The sequence below is a fragment of the Argopecten irradians genome, chromosome 8, assembly GCF_041381155.1.
Source record: "Argopecten irradians isolate NY chromosome 8, Ai_NY, whole genome shotgun sequence".
NCBI classification, from domain to species: Eukaryota; Metazoa; Mollusca; class Bivalvia; order Pectinida; family Pectinidae; genus Argopecten; species Argopecten irradians.
The window spans coordinates 39,901,504-39,920,884 of NC_091141.1; the positions used below are offsets into that span (position 1 = coordinate 39,901,504).

The 19,381-nt window shown below is 35.5% G+C and overlaps 1 protein-coding gene across 3 annotated transcripts in view; it reads right to left on the bottom strand.

Annotated features, from left to right (window-relative positions):
* LOC138330346 (G-protein coupled receptor GRL101-like) overlaps positions 1–19,381 on the bottom strand; it is an 85,132-nt gene that overhangs the window by 21,777 nt on the left and 43,974 nt on the right. For 2 of the 3 annotated variants that reach the window (XM_069277911.1, XM_069277910.1), the window contains exons 8-14: positions 11,524–11,602; positions 10,996–11,150; positions 7,684–7,851; positions 4,616–4,726; positions 3,951–4,076; positions 3,072–3,278; positions 1,870–2,218 (exon numbers count right to left, since the gene is read on the bottom strand). In XM_069277911.1, the coding sequence (XP_069134012.1) occupies positions 1,870–2,218; positions 3,072–3,278; positions 3,951–4,076; positions 4,616–4,726; positions 7,684–7,851; positions 10,996–11,150; positions 11,524–11,602 (1,195 nt within the window). The remainder of the gene's footprint in view (positions 1–1,869; positions 2,219–3,071; positions 3,279–3,950; positions 4,077–4,615; positions 4,727–7,683; positions 7,852–10,995; positions 11,151–11,523; positions 11,603–19,381) is intronic. The other variant, XM_069277912.1, reaches the window with a different exon arrangement.

Below are 19,381 nucleotides of genomic sequence, written 5' to 3' on the forward strand. Positions count from 1 at the left end.
AACAATCACAATAGACAACAGCAATCTCAAATATTAGATAACGAATAATACTTACATCCAACGATAGTGATATAACAAACCAACAACATATTCCTCCTACCAGGTGGCGCTTGTCGTATGGCATGTTTTTTTGTGCGGGTAGACGGCCCAAATAGCATACATTTCCCAATTCACGCAATCCCCAAGAAACATCTGGATATCATTGCAAGACTTAAACAACGTTTTATATATTCAAGTAACTATATCATAAAATAAAACATATTTTTTTCATAAATACGACCTATTTGTGAATGGTCCACTCGTCGATCTTATCGGTCAGAATAGCTTTGAAGGGAGGCGGTCCGAAATACTCGTCTGCCATGGAAATTTACTGCAAACCTCCGAAATACTACCAAAACCGTCTTGTGGTCGTTCTTCGTGATATTACTAAAACCCAAAAATACTGCTTTGTCCATTATTACTTCAACTTCTAATGTGTAGAATTTTGGTTTGTCAATTTAGATGAAAATGCCGATTTGTGCATGTTTGACCCGAAATTTCGACCATTTAAAGAATTTTCTAATTATCAAGATGTCAATCAATAGATCACGGCAAGATTGATCAGCATGCAAAAGTCGTCCACACCGTTTCCTTATTACCCAAATCGCGGTTAAATTAAGTGTATTGGTAGGTTTATTTAGCCGTGTAAACATTTCGTTTCGCTCTTTTCTCTTCATTTAATATCAATATTGGGTCCCGCCCCTCTTGTTAATTCGGAATCAATATATATACATACTCTTTCCCTCTTCCCCTAAGAATGTTTCTGTCGGCTAATCCGGTGACAATCAATGTAGAACTCTATGACAAGAAGTGTTTGAAAAGCCTTACATTTGTTCATTTTATTGGGACCGTCCAATACGTATACAAAATCTCTTTTCCTTCCCCTAGGATGTGTCTGGCCAAGTGTGGGTACGATCAATGTTTTAATGAACTAACCTCTGCTAACTCTCTTGGGACCCTCCCCTCCCTGGTTATTTATACAAACACAGTCATACAGAATTAAGCTGTAGTTTTGAAATATTTGCTACATCCATCATGCATCTATGATAATAGTCTACATTCTTCTAGTTACTATGGTAACCATCAGAAATATGCATGAATTGGGCTATTTTGCAAAGGCTTGTTTATAAGAAACAATAGATCGCTATTTTGAACAAACTCAAGATTAATGGTTAATGTGCTAGCACTTACAATGCATCTTTAGAAGGAATCAAAAGTTTGTTAAAGGGTTAAAGGAAAAACCTACCAAAATGCCATGGCAACTACATTTGTAACGATACACAACAAGTATAGTTGTATGAGGGATGCAATCGACATTTGGAATTCAACAATCTAATCAAAAAATGATAGCTTGAAATTTCATCTGGGGGTCAAAAAGAGCAAAAACACCGTACAGAGTCCATTGGCTACAATTCATGTAGAATTCGAACTCTATGACTAGTGACGACTTAAAGGATTTACCTTTTGTTACCCGCATTGATATTCACCCTCTTGTTCCAAAGCTAACATTTAGACAAACTGTGTTTCCCTTCCCCTGGGACGTTTCTGGACACATATTGGTACAATCAATGCACAACTGTGTGACTACATTATGTAGTACCGATATAAAGGGAAACGTTGATAGACAGACGACGGACAGACGACAGATGACGGACGCCTGGCTACGGCATACTCTTGCCGATCATTTGGCGCAGGTGAGCTGAAAGACATGCGGTAATATGTATTTTCATAAAACCGTTATGATAGTTTTGCTTAATCATTCCTTCAATTTTTTTACCCCACATAACATATAAGATCTCAAGAATTAGCGTGGTTTCGGAATATGCATACCCAACGGATTTTAGACAAAATCCACATAATGTTATGTTGCGCATTTGAAGACTGTCCAATTCACTACTAACAAAGATTTGCGGAACTGCACCATTGAAGTCGTTGAAACACATCTGCACTCGTTGGTAGCACTGTCGTGAGCGGTACCTCAACACATCCAACATATGCTCATTTCTATACCGTATAGGTACAGGCTGATCATCAACGAGCTTGATAGTTATGTAACCATTGTGTCCCTTTCTAAAATAACAGTTCGTATCATCTGGTGGTGTACTTATAAAGGTGGAGAATGGCCAAGACATCTGTGTGACGTTCTTACTTGGGAAGGAGCAGCCGACAGTTTCATAACCTAATGGCAATAAGGACATATGATCTAAGATAAGTATACGAAAGAAGTCAACCACCATACTCGGGCAGGATCAGTTAACCTTCTAAAGCTACAGTATTACAACGTAATTGACAATCATTATACATATCCCCTAGTTACCAGTAAACTATAAAGCATCATACTTCCGCAAGTACATTGCAGCTAATAATATAAATACTGTTATACAAATCAAGTAAGTTGTTTTCAGCTAGATTTGAATTTTGATAAATGTGCTGTTGCAGGAATGCTCTTAAACCGCACACGAATGAAATCGACCCTTTATCTAATGCCTGGAAAGGCATATATATGGAGCATCTAATGGCAGAACGATGCCATTTTGTTTGTATGGAAAATTGACTAAAATTAAATTTATATATCGGGCAACGTAATTTGTTTATTTCAGGAAAACTGGAGGTTACGTACAAAATGAAAGGATATTTTAGTGAGGACGTCGGGACAAAATAGCGCCTCTAATGGATATCCACAATATATTTGACGTAAAATGCATCAAAATGTAAAAGTTTTTTTTTTATAGTTATGCCAGTATCTTAAATTTGTGTATATTTCATTTGAGATTTTATAAAACTCGTCTCGAAGTTTTATTGTTTGCTCTCCAAGACTAGCAAACATATAAAATAAACTTCTTACGCTTGTTTCATAACGTCTCATGTGAATGTAAACTCATTTCAGATCATAGATGATAAGCATTTAAAATCCTATACTTATAATTTGAAAATTGAATGTGCATGTCGAAATAGGATCATTAGCAATTTTGAATTTCGCGTAACAATCAGCAGGGGCTGGGATTATAAGAAGCTAGTAGAATTTGACTTACCGTTGGTTCCAATATGAACCCTCACTGCCGAATCTGGACACAGCTTGTCAGGACAATAAGTCGTGCAGGAAAACGTGGGGTTACCTAGGTTACAGAACGTTTCGTCACTTCCATCAAGACAATCAGGAATATGATCACACGTTCTATGAATAGGAACATGTCGACTGGAAGAACATTGCCATACGCTGTCTATCTTCTTAGCGTAGCCTAATAGAATAAACATAATAAGATATTCATGTGAGATAGGAGGTTAGTCCATACAGAATACAAATAATATGATAACTATGAGAAATAGAAGGAAAGTTTAGGTTAAATCAACATAACAGAATGATGATGAGAAATGAAATTTCCCGGTTGTAAAATATTCACTTTTTTTATCTTAGTCAGTCTTTGAACGCGTCATTCTTACGACAGACTATAACAAGTAAAATTATATGGATGAATGAAGTTAGCGAAACTATATGGATGAATAAATTTAGCGAAATTATATGGATGAATGAATTAGCGAAATTCAAATCCCAGCGAATATTTACAACTATACAGTACATCGAGTAAAAATCTTAGGATAATAGTAAAAATAGGAGAGTAATCTAGGCTAAGACAGAGTAAATATAATAGGAAAAGACACTTGTAATCAGAAAATTGAGGGGAGTGTAGACAAAATAAACGCGATAGGATACTAATGAAAAATAATCTATGTATAGCACTGTTAACAACGTATAACTTACATGAATATAGTGATGAGCAATAAAATGAAACGAATCATCAATACACAGGCACTTGTCGATGCATACAATGTAAATATTATACAGTAATACAGCTATATTCCCGTACCATTGGAGTTTAAATACAATGTAAGAAGACCGTAAAACGCTTTACCAGTACATGTGGATGACCATTCGTCCGATCCGTCTGCACATTCTTCCTCAGTGTCACAAACTTGGTAGTCAGCGATACACTGGCCAGAGTTACATGTCCATTGTCCTGACAGACATGGATGTATATCTAAGGAAAATGGATAGCCGCATTTCTTATATATATATCAAACATATCTCACATCAGTTAAGGGTAGTGTCAATTCGGATAGGTTTTAGGTTATTATATGTATTGGTGAAAGTGAGAGTAAAACCGGTTTTTCTCATTTGTGGTAGGAACATTTCGTTGTCATTTTCTAAATGTGAACCTGTGCGATGTTACAGCCAATGATTATATGATCATAGAAGGCGAATTAATTTGTGAAATAGCACATTTGTTCCTTTTTACGCGTCGAGGTCAATATGCTGTATATCTCACACAGGACATACTATTTCGGACAATTGTTTTGTCCTAATTGAAGTATAGTCATTTAAACGAACATTTGAGATAGATGCTTTGTTTCTTTTTATGCAAGTGTATTACAACTAACCGATTTCATTCACATCATGGTTAACATGAATTTCACAATATCCGCTTTCAACAGCTTAAAAAATAATTAATTTTACGTAAATAAGGATGATTTCTTGTTGTCAAACGAAATGTGATCGTCAGTAAAAATCAAAACTTACAGCAATTGGTTTCATCCGAGTTGTCATGACAATCGGCATAAAAATCACACGCCAGATTCAGTGATATGTATTTCCCATTGTTACATAAGAAAGTCACCGCACTTGGCCCCTCTGTAAAGTTAGATTTATGTCTCAATTATAATTATCCAATCATTCTTTATACATTAATAGTATAAATCTTTATACATGAAAATATGCATTTACCTGGTTGTGCTGTAATATCAAGAACAGGAAATGTTCACAACCGAAAGTCATAAGCAAATAAAAGTGAGACTGCAGAATCAAGCCAAAATTAGATTTCTGGAAAACCACCTTTAGGCACATGATTTTACAGAGAGGTGAACGTTTCGGAGTCTCCTTATTAGGTATACAATTAAATATATATAGTTTCAAATGTTAAATGTGTGAGTCGGGCAATATATGTATGTTAACATATGCTCCTATATAGTCAACGGGAGGGGAGCTTAAAGTAACGTAATCGTAATGAAATATGAATTCAAACCGTGCAGGATCGTACTACTTCTAGCTCACAATTCGGTAAGATTTTTGCGTCATATGATAATCTTTTTTTTAAAAATAACAATGAAGAGTTGTTATTAGATCGAATGAAATAAGTGAAGAATAGGTTAACAGATCATGTACATGTTTCCAGATAAAAAAACATTACAGATATCCAAAACAGTATCATCTTCTTTATCCTCCGTCTTTGCATTCAAAAGAGGCCTGCACACACAATGCAAACACATGTGTATCCTCCGTACAATCAAATTGAAGTTAGGACTATAAAGAATTTAGTCTATATCGCGTTCGTAGACTGAAACACACATGATAAACATTCAGCAGTTCAACGGTCATACCACCAACAGGCTATACTACAGTAACTTTCCTCGGTTGAAAATAAATCAAATATGGTGGTTTGCTCCACTTCGGTGGTATGGACGCAATTGGATACAGACATATTCTGCATGAAGCGCTAAAGCGCTGCATTAAATACATCTGTATCCAATTGCGTTCATATCTCCTTTAAAGGTAGGTTTCTCCCAACCAAATAAATATTTATTTTGTAAAATCCGATAAACGGAAGAAACGGTGAAAAACAAATTAAAAATTCCTCAATTTAATTTCTTAATGCGTATCAGATTGAACAAATGTGCCTTGAATACAAAATTGATGGACATCCTTGATTTATTACGATCGTCAGGCTGACAGGATAGTATGCAAATGAAGCTGCGATGGATTGTGTCGTCGAAGTTTCGCGCATGCGCATTGTTACACACTAAAAGTAAACAAAATAGCTGAACGAAAGCTTGTGAGAAAAAAAACATCTATCAGAATCGGCATCAAAGAGTAGGAAATTAGAATGGAATCAGTAGCATCCTAGGATATCTCTAGGGAATGAAACTCAGAGATGGCATGTAGCAATAGAAGAGACAGAAGCCACATCTCAAGCGGAACTCGCCCGGATTATGTTGGGTCGTGTTGCACGTGGTGAGTTAAATTTCAACACATATGCCAGCGCACATACAGCGGCAGACTAACTACATATATGTTTAGTGTACTAAGCTAGCGAGCGTATGTCAGTAACTTGAAGTGTTATAGATTATAAGACATGCAGGGAATAAACAATTCATCGAGTTGTTGTTGTTTTTTAACTAAACATGCCGTGGCAAGACTGTCACTTCTATCTGACATTTTGTTGCACGCTTTCGTTTGTTGATGCGGCCTCGTTTTGGAAACAAATACGTCATGTAATTCTATTTAGAGCTTGACTTCGCTCTATTTTTAGAGAAGTATTTTCCTGGTCAATCTAGGCAACCCATATTGCCTAGCTTGACATATTCGCTATATGCATCGAAAATGATCTGAAGATTATATCCATGAACAGGATAAATTCAATTTCGTAAACTTTATATTTCATTGGGCGAAACCTACCTTTAACGAATCAAAACACTGTTCAATCTCTATGTAAAATACGATAAGATTTTTTTTTTAATTCTATCAAGTCTGTTTCTGACAGGGGGAGGTAATCAATATTGGATCTTTATGACAATTGTGGTCAGTTTCTGGTGCGGAATTCAAGACAAGATGGCACCCCACAAAAAAATCAGTAAGATGGTAGATCTTATTTTTTTATATTCACATTTATGTGAACATACATGAGCTACTTACAAGCAAATTCGTGGAATTGCCATCCCCCGCTTTCAGGACATTAATAAACGCTTAAAGTGAACAGTCGGGCAAGGATGACTAAAGTCGGTAAAAATGGTGTGAATGTGTCCAGTATAATTTCTTATGAAATGGAAAAATAAAATATCTCGTTAAAATCTGTCTGCGTACGAAGAAATTAATTTAAAGTATGGGAATTCTAAAACGTCCTCCCGGCTCACTATGTCCGTGGTTACATTTCCACGCAGCCTCGCTTTCAATGCTTTCAACTTTTCTTTACTTTAATGGTCAGAACTGGGAAACTAAGCAGAACTTGACTGTCGTATTAATATGTGAGAACTTTTGGAAGGCCAATGAAGGAATTTAGACTAGTTTTCTTTGCCCGACTATTCACTTTAATAAACCCAACATATATTCAAGATAATAATGTTTGTGATTCTTTCAAATATCTTTGGGAAGTACTGCATAAACGATTTTACGTATATACAGTAGTTTAATTTGGGTAATGGCTTGGCTGCTGTTCAAATATCCCTAGACATGTTATAACAACGGAGAAATATCCGTAATATACAAACACGGATTTATTTATTATCGTACAATGTGACGTCAGGTTTCGTCCATACTTTACAATATCGGAGGACAATAACTAATGTTTCATCATGTATAACACACATGTATGTCTAATTAACACCAAATACATGTACATTGATCTATTTTGCTTTTATTGTCTGCATAACCTGTAATGCTGATCAAATGCATTATTTTCCAGTCATTCAGTCTATTTGTTAAAAGTCTTTCGGAACAGTCATTGGCCAAACTAAAGTACTGTGTAAGATATCAATACTACACACTTAATAATACATGTTTGTAACAAACACACCTTTAATAAATACTACACTTACGATTTGACCTCGCACACGCATCCTCGTCAGAATGGTCCGTGCAATCTGGACGATTATCGCACACGAAATAATGAAGTATGTATTCTCCTGTCTGCCGACAACGGAACAGGCGGTCCAAGACATGTTGGGGCACTAAATCCAACCCAGGGGTATCTGGTATGTATGTGGCTGTAACGTAGATGTTCAAGTTATATAGACGTTATTTTCCATATTGAGCTTATAAATGATTTAACGCAGACCGTCCCTTCTGTGACGTCATACGTTTGTAACGTCGCTATCCGGATCTCGACAAACATATTTTATTTCTCCTTACCCATCTATTACAACTCGCTTCTGAAATCGGCATTAGAGCAAGTATTTCGTTTATAACTTTTTCAAGTGTTTACTTGAAGTGTATCAATGTAAAGACGTGACAACCGGTAATTATATATTTATCAAACAAATGATTGATCGTTATCATTATAATTGTATAACTATTTTTTCCAGAATAGAAATAAATTAACACAGTATATGGATGCCGACGGAAGTTAGTGGTGTTTTGAAAGGAAACATTTGAGTTTCGAGCTTCAATAGGCTCTCTTCGTAAGACACCGGTATACTGATTTTCATCGGGAAACGAACAAACAAAATACTGAAATAAAATTGCTGGAAAATATTTTCATTTTAGTTTTTGTTAAATCTTTACATATAATTTGAAAGATGCTATAACGGAAAATAATCAATTTTAACACAGTATCACATAGAGCAAATTATTTGTCTCATAAACAAGAGGCACGGGAGGTCAGAGCCAAAAATTATACAAGTTCTGTTTCCTTTCCCCTAAGAATATTTGTGGCCAAGTTTGGTTACAATCCATGCAGAACTCTAGGACAAGTAGCGATTTTTAGGATTCAACTCTATTTCCCTTATTGGGCCCGCCCCTCCTACCCCGGGGGGTCAGAGCCAAAATTTATACAAGTTCTGTTCCCCTTCCCCCGAGCATGTTTCTGGCCAAATTTGGTTTCAATCCATGCAGAACTCTAGGACAAGTAGCGGTTTATAGGATTTACCTCTATTACCACTATTGGGTCCCGCCCCTCCTGCCCCCGGAGGGTCAGAGCCAAAATTTATACAAGTTCTGTTCCCCTTCCCCCAAGGATGTTTCTGGCCAAATTTGGTTACAATCCATCCAGAACTCTAGGACAAGTAGCGATTTATAGGATTTACTTCTATTTCCCTATTGGGCCCGCCCCTCCTGCCCACGGGGGATCAGAGCCAAAACTTATACAAGATCTGTTCCCCTTCCACCAAGGATGTTTCTGGCAAAATTTTGTTAAAATCCATATCTTTAAGCAACCCCGGACAAAATAACCTGGTGACATATGATTTTTATGCGGTTTTTCTGATCAGGGTATACCTAAAATCAAACTATCAAAGATGAACGAAATCCTTGAGAGGAAACCAGAAGGGACGGTCTACCTTAACACTTTTTCACCACTTTGGAAGTTAATAAAATGCGTGTAAACTAATGTTTATAATGTTGTGATAAACGTTAGATCCCTTCAAACAAGTTATTAAACGTATAGTTTAAAGCATCCAGTCATGTGAGTTTATATTTTATTTACTCTGGAGGCCATACTGCATAACATGGAGTATTCGTAATGCTTTCTTTCGTGGTTTGGACCATTGTAATCATTGCTCAGATAGAAATATCTGGAGTTAATCTTTATTACAACAATTCAACTATAATAATAATTCATTTTTTGTGTATCCTTGGTTTCATTTTAACCAGGACAACAACGAACATTTCAACACAGCGAATATTCCATGTTATGTACGGTCCCAGTCTCAAAACAATGTTATGTATTGCCTCAGTGTTTGAAACAATCGTAGACTCAAGCTTTACCTTAGCCAATCAGATATGCCGTAAAATTTTATAACGTCATTTGTGATTAGCTAAGTCTAAACTTAAGTCTGTTTCGTGATCCTGGGGCCTGGTTAAAAAGGTTGACAATGTTTATTTGTAGTATTAATGATATTTTTCTCCGAAGGATTAAACTAAGATAGACAATTAGTGTGGGGTTATTTACAAAATGGCATGCGTCACTTGCTCTTCTTTCATCGATGCATCCGAGAAGTCATTGGGCAACTCTATTACAGAGCATCGCATGAACACGTATTGATTACACCATAGTTTACGAGTTCTTAGGATATAACAAACGAGACACGATATGCCGAGTGGGTAATAACGAAAAAAAACCTAATTTTAAAACTATATGTATATTTGTATCATAGATGTGACATTTCTCTTTCAGCGAGAATAATGTTTATTTTTAAATATTTCAATTTTCACTGACGTTGGACTCTGTGAGACTACTAACAAATCCTACTTCATTTGCTCATGAACTTGGGTATCTAAACATCGGCCTCCGTGCAAGAAAATTTGTATCTAGACCTATATCTGTACTTTTGCCGTAGAAGATGTAGCTTCCTACTAGGCTTATATCTAAACAATGGTGGTTGAAAAAAGTACAACTATTACAGGGATATTTCTAGAATTTGAGAAAAAACTGAACTCCCAATTTGCAGTTTTAATATTAGTTTTGTTCACGTCGTCAGCAAAGGAGGAGCGAGACGTGTCACTTTTTCCTATAGGGGAGGGGTGTTGTAGGCCAAAATCATTATTATATGGTTTAGTTATGCTTTGAATGGGTCTGTCCTTTTATAGTTTTACTGACTCATATTTATCGTTTGAGTCGTGCAACAATCATTGCCTACCGAAGAAGAATAAAATGTACAATGTCCCACAAGGATCTGAGAATAAGTTACAGTTTATATAATTATGGACCCACCAGAGTGCCCGGCGTTTTATGGGTCTAAATCAAAAATCAGTAAAATTCATACTCTATATGTACTTTTTGCGTAAATCGTGTTAAGCTCACCGACTCAAAACTTCTAATTCACCTAGCTACAGCAGTTAAAAATCATATTTCTAGCACGTCTTCACAACAACGGTTACTACCGTTGAAAAGAGCGATGTTTCATCCGCGTTTCATCAAAAAAAAATCATCATGTCATTTTCTCCTTGGGTTACGCCAAAGGTAAATGACGTGGTGTCCCGAAAGGAGCATACACAAAATGTATCAATAACTTTTCATTTCAGTCAGCCAATGAGATTGCAGCGGAGGTTGCGCTCATGCATAGTGTATGGAAAATGGTGTGATGATAATCCATTCCCTTCGATATTAACGTTGGGTGTAGTTTATATTTTCTGTATTCTTTTATTTGGGATTTTTTTTAAATAATTACATCTTTATTTTTAATTAAACTTACGCTGTTGTAGTATTGGTTGTTCCACTCCGGTAGAATTCAGACAGATATAAAACATATCGTTGCATTTACTATACTTCCAATTTCTGAAGATGTCTCTCGCTAATGTGCTTATAGATATGCACGTCTGATAGTCATTCCCTAACGTATAATTATACCTGAAAAAAAATAAATACAAACAAAAGACCCAAAGAGCAATAGCAATAGGCAATAAAAATATATTATCCACAATAAAGTATTTTTACTAATAAATCAAAGACAAATATGAATATGAATGCTTTGAATTACTTGGTATTTGATTACTAACACAAAATTTATAACTTTAGGCACTGGGAATTTGTTTTCGTATTTCTTATCCACTAAGTGCATTTGAGCTCAACTTAAGCGAGAACCCACTGTAATATGGGAGTGTAGGTGGCTGAAAATAACTCAGATGATTGGTTAAAAACTAGATCAGAATAATGCATTGTCCTTATACAAGTCGTGGTGATATCACCTGAACAGCAAGGACATTATTTTCTATGTTCGTACCAGGCAGTGAACGAAAGCCTTTTTGACTTGTCCCGTTTAAAACTCTTCCATAAGAAATTCCTGTCGTCATTTGTCAGCTCTAAATACAAAATAAATAAGTTACAATTCATATGACGTATCACAAAATACAAACACTTGTTAATATAATATCAAGACAGAAATGAGACATTTTGACCAAAAAAGAAAACTTAATTTACATTTTTTTTCATTATTGAACAAGTGTGATAAAGGAGGTATTTAAATAATTACTCAAATTAATTCAGAAAATAGTTGAAAAAATCCGTCAATCGTACTCAATGAAAACACGATTACAACTATACATTAATTCGCTTAATATTTCGATGGGATGGGCAAATTATCTCTCAAATGATTCTCGATTGCATATAGAATGAGAACATTTGTGGGGATTATCGCGCCTTATTATATAGGTGGCGCGCAACACGTTGCGGTCCCGAAAGTGCATATGTCTGCCAGGATAATCTGGATTATTGTTATATTTTTTTGCAAACATGAACGAAGCAAGTTGGCATGCGAGTTCCATTGTCTTTAACGTATCCCCAGGTATACTTGGAACCGATGAGTGCTCGATTGTGTTGGCCAAAATAAAAGCAAAATGAAATGTTTGTGTTTTGATCCGCCAGTGTCGTCTCTCGCAACGGTAATTGTCGATGTGTGATTGATATATTTAAGAGATAAAAACAAACATTTTGCTAAATCCAATCATGTACACCTGATACAAGGTAAGTGTGGGCATGATCGTAAAAGGCGACTAAATTTAGGATCTTATCTTATTTTTTACTGCCTCCCTTGGCACCGCCTCACGTTTGGACTTGAATTGAGCGTTCGCCCCTGTAAGGAAGGCACTGGCTTTTGTCCCCTGGCCGCGACACACAAAAGTCTATAAAACAGGTAGTTTCTGTTTTTGCTTGACGCTCAGAATACGGGAAGCGGGACGACTGGTTCGCCCGTTGTCAGTATAATGTGACCGGGTGGTGTGTTGCTTGGTGCCTTCGGCGGCATGCTTCAGTTCCACTATACAAGAAGACACTACATGAATATACCGCAGTCTCCCAAAACACGCACCTCGCACAACATACACGCAACACACCACATACATGGGAGACCGTCCTTACATGACCATAGCTGTTAATAGGACGTTAATTAATCAAACAAACAAACAAACAAAATTCAGTTATAAAGCACTATGAAAAGGGCAAATGTTCCACTATACAAGAAGACTCAACATGAATATACCGCAGTCTCTCAAAACACACACCTCGAACAACAGACACACAATACACCGCATGCATGAGAGGCCGTCCTTACATGGCCATAGCAGTTAATAGGACGTTAATTAATCAAACAAACAAATCTGTGTACATACAATATACTGACAGATAAAACTCGTTGTAGATACTAATCTGGTCACATGTCAAGTAATAATTAATTAATTAATTCCCATTAATTAAAATACTGTTCAAGGTATCTTCATAATTCTAACTATTCCATATTATGACGATGTCGATAAATTATTTATTTATTTTATTTTGATTCCCAATTTTTAATTTGATAATTGGATCCCGAACTTTCCAGTGTCGTCACGTTTTAGTAGGAGTGAATGAAATGTCAGTCCCGCAAAACAGTGACGTCATTTGGTTTACTGAATGTATATTTTCATAGTCATCAAAGAAGGCGCCAGCGAAATCATGTAAAATAAGCGGCAATTTACGTTCGTTTTAAATGTCATCTGCATGTAAAAGGAAATGGTTGGGAAGATGAATAAAAAACACGGTTAGTATCTTGCAATACAAGTTTTATTTTGCTCGGCACAGAAAGCCACGATGACTCAGCAGAACCTCGTCATATCGGTTTTCCTAAGTCTCGCACCAAAATCAGCATTGTATGTAACCATGTATTCTCTATATATCCGCCTACATGTACATATTTGAGTACAAAAAGCAAACATCGAAAATAATGCATATTTGATCAAAACAATTTTAAATGTCATCATGAACAGTTAGGTAGTTCATACAGTGACTTTACAGAATTGTGATTATCAGTACCCCGCGCGGTCTCGTCGATACCAGCACCGATCTTAATGACAGCAAAATAAAGGTGTCCAAAGTTGGAAATCTGCGTTTGTACATTCATTATTACTGAAATCTGTAATTAACACAGAACATTTACTTAGTCTAGATTAATAATACATTGCAATTCCATACACCCCCTGCAAGGAGACGTCCTAGGCCTATCTTTACTCACGATGCACTCGATCATGGTCAACTATGCAACTTTTCATCGGATATTAAATCTAGATATGCGTTTGCAACAGTTATATTCGCATAAACATTCGTAAGTCACATATGTACAACATAAAACAAGCAGTCTCAACTGCTATTCCGAGACAGTAGAATGTTAAGTTGGTCACCTCAGCCCAAGCACAGGGGTACGCAAATTATGCATCATGTAAATAGTCGCTATGTACATCATGTCAACATTATCAGTAGATTGTACTTAATAAACACAGTAAACTCAAGTGAAGTGTAATATACCGATAGAAACATTTATTAGAAAATCGATACGCATGTCATTTAAAAGTATTGGAGACACATATACATACACACGATTAAACACCAATTATTGTTCAAATGGTGAGGATCATTTATGCTCTATCGGCGGTGGAGCATCTTTGGTGAAAATCCCTAATAAGAATAAGAAACTTTACGAAAACAAAAGATCTTTTCACAAAAGGTGGAAAACCCTAATAATAATAATAGACTTTATTTAAACCTTATTTCATGTTGAGCATAACAGTTCTTCTTACACATAGTGAAGATAAATAAAATATACAATATCTCCAATATTAGGAACCCTGAATGACAAATTGACAGCATAGTTTAAAGATGCTCCACCGTTGACAAACGATATTTTTTTCAGAGCATAAATGATATTATTCACTTGAACATTATTGAAAAAATAGTGTTTAAAATCAAGTGTTGAGAAATATGTTATTAAAAATATATAATCTTTCTTGAAATGTGCATTTAAATTTAAATAGATTTAAATAAATAAACTTGAACTGCATGTTTTCATCTTGTGGCATAAAATATATACACATATTGTGATGTCACACGATACCTCTGTCCATAGAATGATACAATGAGGACATAATGCACAATGTATTTATTGCCATTCCTAAGGAGGTTTGTAAACCAATTGGTGACAGCAAACGGCTTTACAGAGTGTGTGTGCTCTTAGGTATGTACGAAGAATGTTGGCTTTTTTGTAATTTTTATTTTGGGTGGGGAATATTTTGGGGGCTGGAACATCTTTTAGTGGATTTTGAGAATTTCAATGAAACGTGTCTATAATCTTTATTTGCCCCCTTCACGCATTCAAGGAAGAGGCGTCAGATTAGGCGCGTTCATATGTAGCTACCATAGACTCCCGTGCATGGGTTTTCTTCACTAGTGTAATGATCCAACTTTATGTAAATTGCACTAGCAATTTAAAAGGAAGTATATTGTAACTTCGTTCTCAGAATACCAGGAAATCGTTAGAGAGAGGTTTGATACCTAATCATAACTCACTTGGGAGAGAGAAATGGGGTTCAACAGGGAATAAGATTTGCCCTGAATATTTCTATAGAAAAACAATGACACACAGAAACAAAAAAGGGGATCATACCTGTATTATGTGAACCAATGTGCATTGTACATGCTAGCTCATACATCATCTGTCTGTCTGAACAAGGGGGTGGAGGGGGGACACCACACTTAGCCGTGACTTTTTTTTACATATAGACATAACATGTATCGCTGCATTTCATTCTTATATTATAATGTTTTTAAATGGTGTTTTAAGAAATTCAAATGTACTTACCCAACATACAATTATGGCCTACATGTATGTTGGACTGGCATGCAGTACATATTCATATTTAATAACTAAGTTTTACATGTACTATGCAGGCTTGTATCATAAACAACGCCAATATCACTTCGAAATTGTTTGTTAAAATAACATCAGGATGTGGATCACACATATTTTGGTAACAAATTTACTTTGTATAGCTAAAATATACCGCATGCATCTGCACATGGTCCGTACGTGTTGTAAATCGAAAGTGATCATCCATGCATTCCGGTTGGGCCTACTGCTATAAATAGATATCGTTGGACCGTTAGCATGGTATACTTGTTTTTCTTTCTTTTTTACATATGTCAAAACATATTTTAAAATTCATTATTCTATGGGCAATAAATATCCCTTGTAAATGTTCGCTAAAATCTTTGTCCATCTCCATCAAATAGGTTCTTATTTTATACTGATGAGGTCAAAGTTAAAATTTGTACAAGACCGCGATTTCCGTTGAAGTTATTTGCTGATTTGTGGAATCAATAGATAACTTATTTGGGTACGTAATGAATTGTAAAATGAATTATTTTGACCAGTGTTTTCTCGACTTTTATGGTATGTATAATTAATTGATATTCTTGATTATCTTATATTAAAATTTGTTTTTTATTAGGTTTTATGTGTAGTGCACAGGGTACCTATTGCATGTATTTATTCTACGAGAAAATCACTTTTAGAGTGTATATTGGTCATACATTAAATAGAAATAATCCACTACTAAACCTGTGACATACAAGCATTTTTTCTCGCTACCTATTAATATTTCGAAACTCAATGTCTTCATGTAATTTCCGCTCCGGCGATTACACCGCCCGACATCAACAATTTAAAAATACCCAGAATTAGACTAACTTGACACGATTTTTTTAACTCACTAAAAGAGAAAGTGGACATTGCCTAATGATTTGTTTCTTAGAACAAAAGTTCTTCGTTTTTATCTGTGGTTTTACAACGTAAATAGTATATCGATAGATCCAAGAATGAAGGAGATATGACGAGTTTTCCAACACCGACATGAAAATGCGTAGAAGTTATGACAGGGTAGAGTTAGCGTAAAGTTACGCAAGATTTTTTACGTAACTTACGAACGTTCGCAAGTTATGAAGTTTTGTGAAATGCTTAGTAATTCGTAAATATGACTTACGCAAAAGTTACGAAAATTCGTAAGTTACAAAGCTTTGTGAAACGGAATCCAGATCCATGAGTCATAACTGACTGGATGTCAAGTGCGGAATACCAATGATGCAAGAATAAAGTTTATCTGGTGCCGTAACATACTAGAGAGAAAAAATTAATATAGCATATTATACTGCACTGAGCAATAAATTGGTACATTAAACTTAGGCAAATAATATTATGGATGGGATGGAATTGGGGAGGTGGAGCAGGAGCCGGTGAGGGGAAGTTTTATTTTTTAAACTTTAAAATACCAATACAGGTTTTGCTTATGTTGAGAGGGTGAGAAACTAGTTCAAATTGTTTGTTTGTTTGTTTGATTAATTAACGTCCTATTAACAGCTATGGTCATGTAAGGACGGCCTCCCATGCATGCGGTGTGTTGCGTGTATGTTGTGCGAGGTGCGTGTTTTGGGAGACTGCGGTATATTTATGTTGTGTCTTCTTGTATAGTGGAACTGTTGCCCTTTTTATAGTGCTATATCACTGAAGCATGCCGCCGAAGACACCAAGCAACACACTCCACCCGGTCACATTATACTGACAACGGGCGAACCAGTCGTTCCACTCCCTGTGTACTGAGCGCTAAGCAGGAGCAGAAACTACCACTTTTATAGACTTTGGTGTGTCTCGGCCAGGGGACAGAACCCAGAGCCTTCCTCACAGGGGCGAACGCTCAACTCAAGGCCAAAAGTGAGGCGGTGCCAAGGGAGGCATTAGGAAAGATAAAGTCAGTTAGGAAGAAAAGAAAAGATAAGATCCTAAATTTAGTCGCCTTTTACGATCATGCAATAGGGGCAGCAGGTACAATACTAACGCCCTACCTGCAGGGGCCAAATTACTATAACATTTTGAAATGCAATAATGATTTCGTAAATATGTCAAATGTGCATTGTATAATATATACTTACATTCTTTCAAATGTGATTCAATGCAGAAACATAGTAATATTTGAGCTACTTTTGAACATAGCAAAGCATTTATAGTCCAGTCAAAATACATTTCTACCTCAAACTAATTGCAACAGAATAAATAAGAAATATATTATGAAGTACTACGACAAGTGAACAAAATACTAAAAATCTACAAAAATCTAAATTTGGGAAAGTTTCCTAATAAGCGATTGAAAATCGACATATTGGAGCGGTAGCTGTACGACGTGTACAGGTCGCCGTACAACACAAGGGGGATAACTACGATATATTTATAGCTAGGAACGTTATGCATACCCGGATATTTCCACCGTTAAAAGTAATTTCCTTCGTGTCGCAGGTAAGTAAATTTATCTTAATTTATCCCTTCTAAACTGAAAATGTTGTGTAATATATATTTGATTTTTATTTTACATTCATTCAACGAAAAGGAGCGATTGCTACTAGACTTGATGTACTGTACATGTAAACATACTGTGTTTACACGACACGGAGCACGATTGACTACGGAAATCGGCTTTCTTGACATAAACACTCGTGCTTGACTTTATAGAAATGATATTTAGTCCTAATTTAAGTAATCTTCATTCAAAATGTGTGTATAACTTTATCCATTACATAGAAATAACGAATAGAAAACGGAAGCAGACGCCGCCTACTTTTTAAAAGTATGGAAGCCCGGCGGCACTGGATATTGTCGTCTTTAACACTGTCGTGGCGGTACGCAATATTTTTCGTGTTTTTAACCAATCTACACACCTCATTCATCTCTTAGTGAGTTTTGTACTTCCCATGTAATATGAGGTATATAATTTATTAGTTTATTTAAAAACAAATGCACAAATCCTTATACACATATACATTTATTACAGATGTACGCCGACCCGCGAACATTACCATTGGACGTACAGTATTTACATGTATAGAACTTATACACTGTAATGGCTGTTTAGGGCACAAGCGTAAGTTATTTTAGCGATACGTTTTGTCAATTGAACAAGTTGTTTGAAGAACCTTTGTGTATTATAAAATTAGGCGTGTGGGGTTGTAAAGCAATGCTATTTAAAATCTTAAAAATCACTATCTACAAAATCCAGCATTATATTATATCTCAAAAAATGTTAACTTTTGTCTACTTTTCTGTTATTAACTAGATATATATACCTGTGGAAAACATCATAAGCCTAGTTAATTAATTAAAAAAAAACCATGTAGACAACAAATAATTTAAAGACCACATTATAATTTTAATACAGTTAGTAGACTCTAGTTCATTTTGAATACCGATTTGTCAGTATGAAAATATTTTGATATTTGACAACAAATCGTTTTGCAGGGTGTCTTACACATTCTCGTCTGACGTATCTGTGAGTATGGCTTCCGTTTTACACATAACATATTTAGATTTTTCGTTTGAAGATAGTGTAATAAAAATTTTGAACGATATGACCTAATGTCGATGGACTCCAATTGAAATAGTAATCAAATAGACGAAACAAATGGACGGACACTAGTATAATACTGAATATCGTGTTGATCATTAAAGAAAATTAAAGGGTTTGATATTTAATTATCAGCAAAAAAAAACCTAACCTTAAAAGCAATAAATTTGAATTCTATGGATAATTATAAGTTTTTACATCGTTTATTTCATGTTTTCATACTTTGGTATATTCATTTTTATTTAATTTTAGTTAACTTTTGTGGGGGTTTTTCGTTTTCTTTCAGTTACATCATGAAGGCCTACCAAAAAGATTGTCTTGGTATTTCCTGATTTGTTTTAGTTTTAGTTTTAGTTAAACGGTTTATTTTGATTTGTTTAATAGTCTTAG